This window comes from Puma concolor, chromosome E4 (genome assembly GCF_028749965.1).
Source record: "Puma concolor isolate L17-30 chromosome E4, mPumCon1.1.hap2, whole genome shotgun sequence".
NCBI lineage: Eukaryota > Metazoa > Chordata > Mammalia > Carnivora > Felidae > Puma > Puma concolor.
In genome coordinates this window covers 46,614,156-46,627,722 of record NC_141683.1, presented here as the reverse complement: position 1 = coordinate 46,627,722, position 13,567 = coordinate 46,614,156, and the positions used below count along the sequence as shown (strand labels likewise).

At 44.1% G+C, this 13,567-nt stretch overlaps 1 protein-coding gene and 1 long non-coding RNA gene across 2 annotated transcripts in view; one reads left to right on the top strand and one right to left on the bottom strand.

Annotated features, from left to right (window-relative positions):
- Positions 1–13,567, top strand: part of NIBAN1 (niban apoptosis regulator 1) — a 153,566-nt gene that overhangs the window by 128,252 nt on the left and 11,747 nt on the right. Inside the window, exons 7-11 of the mRNA XM_086693374.1 lie at positions 2,287–2,391; positions 2,700–2,862; positions 8,276–8,463; positions 11,337–11,498; positions 13,054–13,164. Of these exons, the coding sequence (XP_086549500.1) occupies positions 2,287–2,391; positions 2,700–2,862; positions 8,276–8,463; positions 11,337–11,498; positions 13,054–13,164 (729 nt within the window). The remainder of the gene's footprint in view (positions 1–2,286; positions 2,392–2,699; positions 2,863–8,275; positions 8,464–11,336; positions 11,499–13,053; positions 13,165–13,567) is intronic.
- LOC147572638 (uncharacterized) overlaps positions 11,492–13,567 on the bottom strand; it is a 39,435-nt gene continuing 37,359 nt past the window's right edge. The window contains exon 3 of the long non-coding RNA XR_015245833.1: positions 11,492–11,672. This is a non-coding gene — a long non-coding RNA (uncharacterized LOC147572638). The remainder of the gene's footprint in view (positions 11,673–13,567) is intronic.

Sequence of the window (13,567 nt, the reverse complement as noted above, 5' to 3'; positions counted from 1 at the left end):
AAGTTCTGGCTTTGGTCTCTTTATTTTCTTAGCTCCTTCTCCCTATGCTACATTTTCATCACTCTTGGGAAGATGTGTTCCAACTAAGGACTTACTCCATTGTGCAGGATGGGGGGGGGGAGGGTCAATGGATTATTAACTACCTACTTGAATCTAATTGTTGGATCTCCTCAACTCCATGGAGCTTGCACACGTCAAGTTCCTTGTAAATTCCTCAAAAATTCTAGTTCACCTCGTGACTGCTCCCAAAGAATGACTAAGAAAGAAAAACATCTCCACCGATGAATCACAAGAACTAGCAGAAATCCTGTCTCCATTATAATCTTTGTCATACCATGAATTTCAATATTTCAGGTGACAGGAGGCCCACTCCCTGCACTGACCTGAGCAGACTTCTCTCCTAGGAACCCACAGGCACAGGGGGACTGGACGGCTCATCCACCTCCCACCCTGGGAGTGTTCCTGTTCAGCTCAGCTAATGTGTTACACCCTGCTGTAACAGAGCCCTTGGTGGAAGGCAAAATCTAGTGAGCTCATAAGTATTTCCACTAGCACGAGGCTAACCAATGACCTCAGAAAAAATTGTCCATAATTCCCAAAGCCTAATTTGAATTTTTATGAGAAGGAGGTCAATTATTTTGCATGAACATTATTTTAAATTCATAGAACAGATGTCAAATGATTCTCTACTTTTCTACCATTCTCAAAATTACTTTTTCCCTTGTAAATCTTTTTTATAGCCTGATATTGAAAACTAAGCTGTGAGCCCCAAAAGATTCATAGTGAAACTGAATCTGAACAAATCTGCTCCATGCAGGGAAAGGTGGGTAGTTAAAGAAGGTAGTTAAAGAAGGAGCATTGTAATACATTGACACAGAGAACACTGCTCAGATTCAAAAAAATTTTTTCATTGGGCCAAGCAACACTTTAGGAGTGACTTGGAAACAATTTTAACATTCTGAAAACTTCAGATCCCCTTCCCCATATTCTGTTCATCCCACAAGCATCCAGTTGCCCCAACTGTGTGTTACCCCCATCTTTTTCTAAACTTTATAAAGAGGATGGAGGTGGGGTTCAGAGAACAGCAGGGACAAAGAACAGGAAGACACACAGATTCCAAGGGAGCTTGAGGAGGATGATGGTCTCAGGGGACACAAGCCAGGACTCAAGCCACCAAAACAAAGCCTGACCCCTTTCACAATGTTGCTAAGGGTGCCCTTATCGATAGTGAAAGTTTTGCCTTTTATCCTAAATGCACTAGATTCTTTTGGTTTAAATCTGAGAAGTTTGAATCTGAGGAATTTGTCCTTCCCGATGAGGAGCCGTCAGCAGACATTACTGTTCCTTGCAGATGTTTAAGAACATTTATCCTCGAAGATTGTCTTAGTTGAGATTTCTGTAGCCTCAAAACCAGAGTTAAACTATCAGCCTAGCTGAGTTTATTTTTTTTATTTAATTTTATTTTTTTAATTTACATCCAAGTTAGTTAACATATAGTGCAACAATGATTTCAGGAGTAGATTCCTTAATGCCTCTTACCCATTTAGCCCATCCCCCCCCCCCCCAGTAACCCTTTGCTCTCCATATTTAAGAGTCTCTCTTTTTTTTTTTTTAATTTTTTAATGTTTATTTATTTTTGAGAGACAGAGAGACAGAGAGACAGAGTACGAGTGGGGGAGGAGCAGAAGGAGAGGGAGACACAGAATCGGAAGCAGGCTTCAGGCTCTGAGCTGTCAGCACAGAGCCTGACGCAGGGCTCGAACTCACGAACTGCGAGATCATGACCTGAGCCGAAGCCAGATGCTCAATCGACTGAGCCACCCAGGGGCCCCAATATTTAAGAGTCTCTTATGTTTTGTCCCCCTCCCTGTTTTTATATTATTTTTTTCTTTCCTTCCCTTGTGTTCATCTGTTCTGTGTCTTAAAATCTTCATATGAGTGAAGTCATATGATATTTGTCTTTCTCTGACTGACTAATTTCGCTTATTAATACCCTCTGGTTCCATACACATAGTTGCAAATGGCAAGATTTCATTCTTTTTGATTGCCCAGTAATACTCCATTGTGTATATATATATACCACATCTTCTTTATCCATTCATCCATCGATGGACACTTGGGCTCTTTCCATACTTTGGCTATTGTTGATAGTCTACCTGAGTTTATATAGCCCAGGACAATCTTACGTTGGATAGGGACAACCAATGATGACAACTTCGGTTGGCCTGATGCTCAGATTCAGCAATCACCAACTAACAGACTCCGCGGCTGTCTTCCTCTCCACAGATCCTAAGTAACCTGGTGATGGAGGAGCTCCTGCCAACCCTTCAGACAGACCTTTTGCCCAAAATGAAGGGGAAGAAGAATGACAGAAAGAGGGCCTGGCTTGGTGTAAGTGATCATTTTGCTATGCGACTGTGCTACTTGAATTCCCTTCTTTTGGGGGGGGCAGGGTTTTTTTTTTTTTTTAAATCATTTCTTTGCTGTGTAGAGAACTGCCTACCTTGAGTCTGCTCAGTCTCACTTACATGAGGACTGATCCAAACAGACTCAAACTTTGAAAGAACAATTAGAGTGCACATGCAGGTTTGTTTATGTTATGATAATCTGTGATTAACCCACCCCCACCCCCCCCACTTGACTCCAGCAGTCGCTTGCATGTGACCGAGCCCAGATTTATGTGCTGTTCTCTGTTGCAGCTCCTTGAGGAGGCCTACAAACTGGTTCGGCATCAGGTTTCAGAAGGATTAAGTGCCTTGAAGGAGGAATGCAGAACTCTGACGAAGAACCTAGAAGGAACCATCCGTTCAGACATGGATCAGATCGTGAACTCAAAGAACTTCTTAATTGGAAAGATCAAAGGTCAGTGGAGATCATCCATGCTCCTGTGTGCTAAATAAGCTGTGTGTAGGGCTCCACCGTGTCGTCAGAATACATGATTTCAGAGGAAAACTAAATTGAGGGAATTGGGAAGAGGTGCTAACAGGTGTAATAGGAGTATGCTAGCGGTGCTAGTGAGGGCCTGGCCCTTCCCAAGGAAACTTCAGGGACACAAGGTGGAGGAAAGTTTGCTTCTTGCCCGGGGTGGTGCCTGTATATTCTGATACTGCCCACACCTCCCTGCTGTAGCACTTCTTCTTTGTTTTTTTTAATTTGTTCATTTATTTTTGAGAGAGACAGAGACAGAGAGCACATGTGCGTGCGTGTGCGAGAGTGGGGGAGGGGCAGAGCGAGAGGAAGACAGAGGATCTGAAGCCGGCTCTGCGCTGAGAACAGAAAGCCCGATGTGGGGCTCAAACTCACAAATGTGGGATCATGACCTGAGCTAAAGCTGGACGCTTAACTGGACGCTTAACTGAGCCACCCAGGTGCCCCTGTAGCACTTCTTACACTGATTGTAATGGCTTCTACCTCTGCCCTTCTCTGCTGTAAGCTAAGAACAGGGCCATGTGATCCCTGGTTTACTCAGGCACACCCAGGGGCTAGTACCATGCCTGGGATATGCAGACTCTCAGCAAATACTTGAATGGATGAATAAATGGATTTTCCCTCAACAAGAAAAAAAAGTTGACTTAGAGTTGATAAATCAAGATTCTAGTCACGAGTGCAACATTGGCCTGTCATGTGTCCTTGGGAAGGTCACTTGACTTCCATGTGCCTTAGTGTCCTCCTCTGTAATCAGGAGTGCCCACAAGAGTGGGGTCTGCAAACTGTGGCCCTTGGTCCAAATCGGGCCCACCATCTATTTTTGTAAATAACATTTCATCAGAACACAGCCGTGCCCATTCATGTATGTGTTGTCTATGGCTGCTTTCATACTACAAGGGCAGAGTTGAGTAGTTGGAACGGAGACTTTCTGGGCTGCAAAGTCTCTAATGTTCTCTACCTGGCCATTAAGAGAAAAATATTTGCCTGTGCCCTCACAAGAGGCCTGAAATGGCCTCTAAGGAATTCTACAGGGTAAAATGCTGAGGTTCTCCGTTCCTACATCTCCAGAAGTGCGCCACACCCAATGTCATTTGACAGAAGCGTGCATGCAAATCTGTGATTATTTATCAGCAATTTTCTTATATTGTTAGTTTTTAGATTATTCATTCACTTGCCCATTTACTTACTCATTCATTAAAAACATACTACGTGCTTTCTGAGCAAGGTGCCAGAGCTTTAGCAGTGAACAGGGGACCCAGCTCCTGCTTTCAAGACACTTAGAATCTAATAGGGACATTATCCTCTGCACTTCAGGCCCTGTTCCCACTGCAGCCCAGCTCACCTCAGCACCCTCCTAGCTGATTCTTCTGAGAGAGTAGAATGGTGGAGGCATAACTACAGCAAAGATGTGCGTGTCTGTTCATGCACTGCCTTCCCAGGCAGATATAAATTCACAGCGTTTTGTGTGTATTATTATCCACATCTCTCATTCCTCCCTTAGCACAACTGATCTAGAATAGACTGTGTATCGAAGTACCGTATTCAACCTAAAACTGCCGGCACCCAACTCCTGAGTCCATATTCCTGGCAGCTGGGCTGAGCTGGACCTAACCATGGCGATTCTCATGGCCCAAATTAAACCAACCTCTCCCTTTCACTCTTGCCTGGTCTCTGTGGCTCCAGTATAACCCACATAAGATGGAAAAACATTCTGTTCTAGACTAGTCTTTGTTTCCTAAAAGATACCTTGAAAGGAAGTCACGATCAAGTCTTTTTAAAAGGCAGTATAAGAAACACATTTTGACCAGGCCTCTGGTTCTCTGCCATTAAAATAATGAGTGGAGTTGAGCCTTGAACAACAGGTGTTTGAGCTGCACAGATCCACTTATAGTACAGTACAGTACTGTAAATATATTTCCCTTTCCTAATGATTTTCTTAATAACTTTTGTTTTCTCTGGCTCCGTTTATTGCAAGAATACAGTATGTAATACAGATGACATAGAAAGTATGTGTTCGTTGACTGTGTATGTTATAGGTGAGACTTCCAGTCAGCAGTAGGCTCTTAGGACCCAGCTGAGTTCTGGAGGAGTCAAAAGTTATACACAGATTTTCAACTATACAGGGGGGTCAGCGCCCCTAAGCTTTGCATTGTTCAGGGGCTGACTGTATACCTCAGCCTGTGTCAATAAAGGGCTTTGTATTTCGAGAAAACTTTGGGAGTATTAAGTCCTGTTCTTCCCATTTCCTCCCACATGATTCTTGAGAGTAAAACAACCAATCTTTCATTCTGCCCCACAATTATTTATTCATTCAATAAGCATTTATTCTGGGCACCTGGGTGGCTCAGTCGGTTAAGCATCCTACTTTGGCTCAGGTCATGATCTCGTGGTTCGTGGGTTCGAGCCCCGTGTCAGACTCTGTGCCGACAGCTCAGAGTCTGGAGCCTGCTTCCGATCCTGTGTCTCCTTCTCCCTCTGCTCCTCCCTTACTCACAGTCTCTCTCTCTCTCTCTCTCAAAAATAAATAAACATTAAAAATTAAAAAAAAATAAGCATGTATTCTGCTCCTACTGAATACAAAGGCTATGAGGATATAAAGAAGACAATGCGATTTTACAAAAGGAGGAGAGGAGGCATGTTACAGATACTGAAACAGCAGGAAAAAAGGTGGTAGATGCCACAAGAGCAGCAGGAACAGAGGGCACAGTGGTTCATAAACAGCAACGATTTCAACTTCAAAACCCATGTGGGCCTCTCATAACAACAGTGCTGTTTTAGTGTGGGTTGATTGGAAAAAAGGATGATGCCAACAGGTGTGATGAGGGCTAACAGTGAGTGAGGGTTTCCAGAGCTCCACACACGCTTCGAAGCATTTTGAACAGAGTAAACTCAGAAGTAATTAGTCTTATGATCTCCACCTACCAGATGAGACAACTGAGCCAGAGATTAGGTAACTTGCCCCAGATAACAAAACAGAGTCAGGCTTCAAACCCCTCAAACTCTGGCACTTTTTGCCTTAATCTCTCCGCTCAGTGGCTTCTCCACAGCTGCCCTAACTTCTGGATGGTTTATGAATCATTGTGTCACCGGACAGTATTCATTACAACAGCGCCTCTACGTCCTTGAAAATCAGCAGAGCGTATCCGTGTGGGGTGTAAAATTTATTCCAATCCCTAAGGAAACACTGGCAGACAGACCACAGTTCAGGAGCTGTGTGGTGGTTCCAGGGCTCTAGGCTGTCTGAGTGGGTGAAGTTTATACTGGGTCTGGAAGTGAGTGGGACGTTCACAAGCAGAGGTGGAGGAAAGAAGGTGAAAGGTACACTGAATAAAGGCGCAGGGAGGGGGCTAGAGCCCATGGCGGCGCAGGCATCAGTGGGAATCAGGCAGAGAGGAACAGGTTTCTCCACGGCCCCTCCCTGTGCCCATTTCCTCCCCACTCAGTGGGTGAAACCGGCCAGCTACCCCTAAATCTCTTCTGCATACTGCCTGTGTTCGTGATTATTCTGAAATTTCAATTAGATGCTTTTCAAACAGTTCTTCTCTCAAAGTTAGTTGATAAATCATTCACTTATTCTCCTGACACACAGTTTTGCATTTTGGTATCAAGCAAGTCATTTGTAGAAGTCATAGATTGTTTCATATTTAAATCAGATAACCAAAAAGTTTTTTTTTTTATCCTAGCAGTTCTAAGACTCGTTAATATTTTATATACCAAATATTTGTGAATCATTCATAATACTAATAGTACTGGTCGTCTCAGATTCTTAGAAGAGGCAGTCTGATCCCCCATTACTGTGAAATATTTCTGCAGATTGAAATAACGTGGCCGTTCATCTCACTGTAAGCAAGTTATTGCCAATAAAACATTAAGAAATACCCTCGAAGTGCAGTCCCAAATGTGCAAATTAGGGTGTGACCTTCATCAAGCCATCTGGCACCTCCAGGCCTCTGACTGTCCACCTATAAGATGGAAGGATTGGACACCCATATGCACTTACACTTCCCTACTTAGTTCTGAGATACTACATGACAAGGCTATGAGACTTACCAGCGCCACAAAGCTAGCCTTCCAGTTTACAGAACGAACTCAGGCCGTTTCCAGCTCAGGCTTCCTTCACGAGTTCACTGCTCTTAAACCTGGCTAATCTTGGCAGTCACCTTAGGACTTTAAAAAAATGCAGCTTTGGGGGGCACCTGGGTGGCTCAGTCGGTTGAGCATCCGACTTCAGCCAAGGTCATGATCTCGCGGTTCGCGGGTTCGGGCCCTGCATGGGGCTCTGTGCTGACAGCTCGGAGACTGGAGCCTGCTTTGGATTCTGTCTCCCTCTCTGTCTGCCTCTCCCATGCTCACACACTGTCTCCCTTTCTCTCTTTCAAAAATGAAAATAAGCACAATGAATCACGGGAATCTACCCCCAAAACCAAGAGCACACTGTACTCACTGTATGTTAGCCAATTTGACAATAAATTATATTTAAAAAAAGAAAATAAACTTAAGAAAATTTTTTAATTAAAAATAAATAAATAAATAAGTAAATGGAGCTTTGCATGTCCCATTCAGACTTTCTAAATGAGCATCTTTACTGAGTCTGGGAAGTATGGTTACATTTATTTCCTCCCTCTTTATAATTTTTTGCACTCTCTATATTTTTGTCTCTGCACGTGTTTTCCTTGATTATCAGGGGAAGAAAATAGCCTTTTAACAAAAATGGGGGATGAGAGGTAGGTGGCATTTGTTTTTAATGCAATTTGTTTCTGTTTGCCCAAGAAAAGACTGTACTTGATTTTTAAAAAGTCTCTTGAGGAGGGGGAGGGGAATTGAATTATATGAGCTGATTAACTCTTAGAGAAATTAATTAAAACTTAATAAATTGTTATATACAAGCATTGAATCATTATGTTGTACAACTGAAACTAGCATAGTGTTAGATGTCAGTTATACCTCAATTAAATGAACTTAGTAAACTGTTTCTTAGAAGACAAGCTATGCACATATAATGATGATTGATAGTAAACAGGAGGGTCACCAGCGTTTTCTTTTTTGTATTAGGCATTGCATGCATTAGGTTTACAGGCACCATGCAGAAAAATGCATTTCATCCCAGGGCAGGGGAAAGCTTGGGGAGAGGAGGGACTGTTTATTTCAATTCTGAAAGCATCTAATGGCTTTCCATTCTGGTGATGCTGGCACAGGACTCCCTGTGCTGGTCTGTCTTGCCCATTTGAGCTTGGTTTGGCTGTTAAATGGCTCTGTGGGCACTGCCCAGCCGTGGCCTGGCTCCAGTGACTCTGAACTCAACTTTGCCTATAACAAGTGATGGTTTTCTGGCTGTTTCCTATCTCAGCAATGGTGGCCGAGCCAGCAGAGAGAAGCTGTGTGGAGAGTGTTCAACCATTCTTGGCGTCCATCCTGGAGGAGCTCATGGGGCCAGTGAGCTCAGGATTCAGTGAAGTACGCTCACTCTTTGAAAAAGAAGTGGATGAACTTACCCAGAACTTTCAGACCACCAAAGACAACGCCCAGCTAAAAGAGGTAGATATGAAGCCAAGGAATTCAGTGTGAATGGTCTGCATGGGGCTGCCTTTTCCTTGGTGCTCTATCTGCATTCATGCTTTCTTTCCTTTCTTCCTTCTTTCCCTCTCCTTCCCTTCCTTCTCTCATTCATCTAGTTCTTCCATTCCTCCAGCCACCCCATCCATCAGTCCATTCACCTGATTTCCTTTATCAATGGTTTTCAAGTTGCAAGAATAATAATATGCTTGCACAAGTGAAGCAATATGCTCATATATATGAGCATAATTGATCACCCATACCCACCCCAACACCTACACCACCTCGACTCCTGACTCCCTGAATTAACTGATATAAATAGCTTAGAATGTGTTTTCACATAATTTTTTCTTGTTCATACAAATATAGAAGCATATACCGTCATTTATATAAAGTTTTTTTGTTGATTTGTTTCCAGTAATAAGACTCATGATAAAAACAATGTTTCTCAAAGTGTGGTCCCTGGACCAGCAGCGTCATTATCACCTGGCTGTTAAAAACACAAATTCTCAGCCCCCCACCAACTCTGTACTGAACCAGAAACTTGGGCAGAGGGGAGGTAGGGCCCAGCAGTCTGGTTTACAAGGGCCCCCCAAGGATGTGATGCACCCTGAAGTTCAAGAATCACTGACAGACATAACGTGGCAACTTGGTTTTACTCTTGACACATCGCTACCAGTCAGTGGATAAAACCAGATACCTCTCTTTTTTCCCCCCTTATATCTTTATGCATACATACGCATGTAATTATACAGAAACAAGATAAATTTTATGAATATTTTGAATTTTATTTTTCCAGCCTTTTTTAAACCTTGCCTTAACTCTCCCTCGTACCCTGGCACCACCCACCTCCCTACAAGTCACTAGTGTTAACATCTTACCATATGCCATTCTGTCCTTTTCCCCATGTTTCTATATCATATAAAACATACACATTTACAGGCTGTTTTTTCAGATTGTTCGTTAGAAAAATGGGATCATATTACAGATCCTACTCTGTTTATCAGTGTTCTCATTCAAACATACCTCATGAAACTGTCTTCAAGTTAGCCGTTCTAGCTCTAAATCATTCTTTTAATGGCTACATAATATTTCACGTATGAATGTACCATGATTTATTCAACTATCCAAATGTTGCTGGCATCATGGACAAAGCTGCAATAAATAACCTTGTTACATATATTATGCTCTGATGCTTTCATGCCTGTGGGATAGATTCCTAAAGCAGGATTGCTAGGTTGAAAGGTAGGTTTATTTCTCCTGTTAACAGATGTTGCCATTTGCATTTCAAAAAAAAAAAAGGGATTTAAATTTTACGTTTCTACCAATTGGGTATGGCAGAGGACTTTCTTCCATATGCCCATCAGCAATAGGTATTACCACTTGTTTAAACTTTGGTGGGTCCAGGGGCGCCTGGGTGGCGCAGTCGGTTAAGCGTCCGACTTCAGCCAGGTCACGATCTCGCGGTCCGGGAGTTCGAGCCCCGCGTCGGGCTCTGGGCTGATGGCTCAGAGCCTGGAGCCTGTTTCCGATTCTGTGTCTCCCTCTCTCTCTGCCCCTCCCCCGTTCATGCTCTGTCTCTCTCTGTCCCCAAAATAAATAAACGTTGAAAAAAAAAAATTAAAAAAAAAAAAAGTTTAAAAAAAAATAAATAAACTTTGGTGGGTCTGATAGAAGCCAAGCAGTAACCCATTTTCCCTCTCCTGCCTGCTTAATTGTTATTTCTTAAAAATAAATACAGTACATATCATGTGAGGAGGGACAAGTTTGACCCCACGTGTGTGCTCATTCACTCCACTTCAGTGAGGCTCTCACAGCTCACTTCTCAACAAGAGTAACGTTTTCTTTTTAAAAACACACAAAAAAATGGGCCCTTTAACAATTCCTATTTAGAGGCACCTAGAAGTCTAGATTTGTCTCTTTTCTGTGACTTGAAAATCAGAAAGCACATCCGATATTACTCACAGTTACTCAGTATTACTCCCCACTTCTCCCTGAGCATACATTTTCAATATCTTTCTATCTTCTCTTTCTCCACCCACCGTCCTGCTTATTCTAGAAATCCAGTATTCAATTTTAAAAATTAGTTTAAAATAAGCTTGGAAAATAGGATGCTTTATCTTGACAACAGTCGCGGTGTAAGAGCATGTTGGTAAAACCTGACGTCTCTAGCGGAGGCGGTCCGTCGCTGCCCTCATGCTGGAAGCCCTATGGCCTCACTGACCAAGTCACTGCTCATGCAAGCCAGAAGGGGAGGGATCCCAGTTTCTAAACTGGATGCCTCTCCTAGGCCAGGCCTCTTCCTACCACCCACCCCCTTACCCACTGGCACCATAGAGAACCTACAGCAGAGGGAGTCTCTGTGGGCACTGACAGAACCTCCGAGAACTGGGGAGATTCTGGCTTCATTCCCAGGGTCCCAGGTGCGAGGACATCCCGACCTTTCTGAGGTTTTGTAAGTGCATGGCACTCATTAAAGAAGGCCTGGGAGGCGTGTGGGCCCAGCAGCAATTCCAGGTGCCAGGGAGCCTGCCCGCCTAGTTCTCGAGTTCTGGAGGTGGGAGCCTGGAGTCCATCAAGAGCTAAGATTGGAGCCCCCCAAATGCTTCCCTGGGTCCTTCCATCCTCCAGCCGGGTCCTCTATTAGTCCCTGCCCTAGCAATAGATAGAACTGCCCCAGGGACCCCTGAAGGAGGGAAGCAAGACAATTGAAATGTCATTGATATAGCGACCTAAGAAGCGATTCACTCTAATAATATACATCTGATTGTTTAGACTTTATGTAATATGTAATATGCATGCAAAATTGCTCCTGAGTCTGAAGGTATTTAACTTTTCCCTTCACCAAAATGCAGCATCTAGACCGGCTTATGAATCTTCCACTGGATTCTGTGAAGATGGAACCTTGTTATAGTAAAGTCAACCTGCTCCAGGAACGCCTGCAGGATCTCAAGAGCCGCTTCAGATTCCCCCACGTCGATCTGGTGGTCCAGAGGACCCAGAACTACATGCAAGAGGTGGGAGCAGCAGGGGCCTCCGTGGGGGGTGGGGATGGAGACAGCAGAGAAACTGGGGCTGGCTGCTGAGATCGGTGTGCTAGTGTCGCCCTGGGCCATGAGGTCCATTTCTCCGCGATTTCTTCATCATGTGGTGTGAGGATGTACTTTGTCCTCCCCGCTGGCTTCATCTCTCTTCCATGTGGATGAGCATCAGAAAGAAAGAAAGAAAAAAAAAAAACATTTCAGGGAAATAAAGTAGCATTAACTGATAATTACTTGATTTGTCAAACCAGTGCTTTTAACCTTGACTGCACATTTGAATCGTCTGGAGAGCTTTTGAGAAGTCCTGATGTCTAGACCCCACTCCCGGTGGTTTCCCCTACTCCTATGCCCACTGCTTCTAATATGCAGCCAGAATGGAGAACTACTGGATTAAATTAATTCCCTAACCTGGTTAAGGGTAAATCAATGAATAAATCAATCAATCATGGCTTCCTATTTGGATTTCTTGGATCTACTTGATAGATCTACCTTTTTTCCCCCATAAGGAACTTTTTCTCCAGGAACAACTATAAATTCTTTTCATACCCTAGTGCTTTCTAAATGAAGAAAGGATGTGATCACTGAAGCCATAAAAGACCAATTCTACTTCAGAGGTGTTCTGGGGGAACTCCCTAGGGGGCTGGACAGTGTGCCAGACCCCACTTCAGAGACAGATGCTTAGATAAGTCACTAACAGTGTTTGAGAGTGCTATAACAAAGGTATGTGTTCATGCTTTGAGATCACAGGCTTGGGGAAGAAAGGAGCATTTTTGTCCTTAAAAGTTACAGGATGGATTAAGTGATACACCGTATTATCTCACCTCTGAGTTGTGAAGGATTAAAAATGGACCAGGAACAAAACTGGGCAACAGTTTAACAGAAGCCCCTTTGGTGATGCTGAACCCAGTGAAGCTGATACAGGCACGCGTGCGGAGAATAAGAAATCTCAATCGCTTCCGTTTCCTGACCCTTGAGCACATCAGCCATTCTCCCCACCAAGCCCTGGCCCTGCCTCCCTTCCAGTCCGTCAGAGAAAGGCAGAGAAGTGAGGTGGTAGGCTGGAAGTGGAGAGAGGTGTGCTGGTGTGGTTTGCATCCACCGAAGAGTGGAAGTGCAGGATTAAAGCAGCCAAAAAATCACTGGAGAAGCTTCCCACCTCACTTTGTCAAGGCCTGGCTGCAGGTACAGAGACTGGAGAAAGGGGTTGACCACAGGGGAGGATGGTATTCTCAATCCCATGGCCTCCATAGGTTTTCTAGCTCAGAGAATAAGAAGAGAGGAGGGGAAAAAATACACGTATACATGCCAACACGCGAGTGTGAGTGTGTGCTTATTTCTTAGACTCTTACTGATCCCCCTGTGGCCAGGTGCCTATTTATTTCACAGCCCAGGTGGAGGGCGTGAGGATCTGTTCTTCTGGGTGGCCCCAGAGTAGTGCCTGAGGGGACTGTGATGGTCATCCCCTCCCTGCTCCAGGGCAGAGACCCTGGCCTCTGACCAGGTGTCGTTCTGTGTCGCTTTTGGTTTCTAGTTAATGGAGAATGCAGTATTCACTTTCGAGCAATTGCTTTCCCCACACCTCCAAGGAGAGGCATCCAGAACTGCGGTCGCCATTGAGAAGGTTAAGCTCCGAGTCTTAAAGGTAAAACCATTCTCTCATTTGTGGGAAGCATAAAACAAGAGCGTGACCCCTGCTTTTGTTAAGTGGAAAATACCAAGTTCTCTTTCACACTCCCTGTTTGTAATCCGGCCCCTTTGCCCCCTTGAGGTAGCAATGGCTACCAGGTATCCGGTACCCCCCCCCCCCCCCCCCGCATAACTTTCATGCCTGTTCTGGCATCTAGTGGCAGCTTTAGGGACCGCAGGTCCTCAGTATCACTGTCCATTAGCTAGAAGTGACCTGTTCCCAGCTTACATTCATAGCAGTTGCACTTGATATTTATTGCCTGTCCACTGTAAGCAAAAAATTGTGGTAGGTATTACCTGTGATAGCCAATACACAGCCTCCTTCAAAGAGCTTACGATATAGTAAAACCCATTTAAAT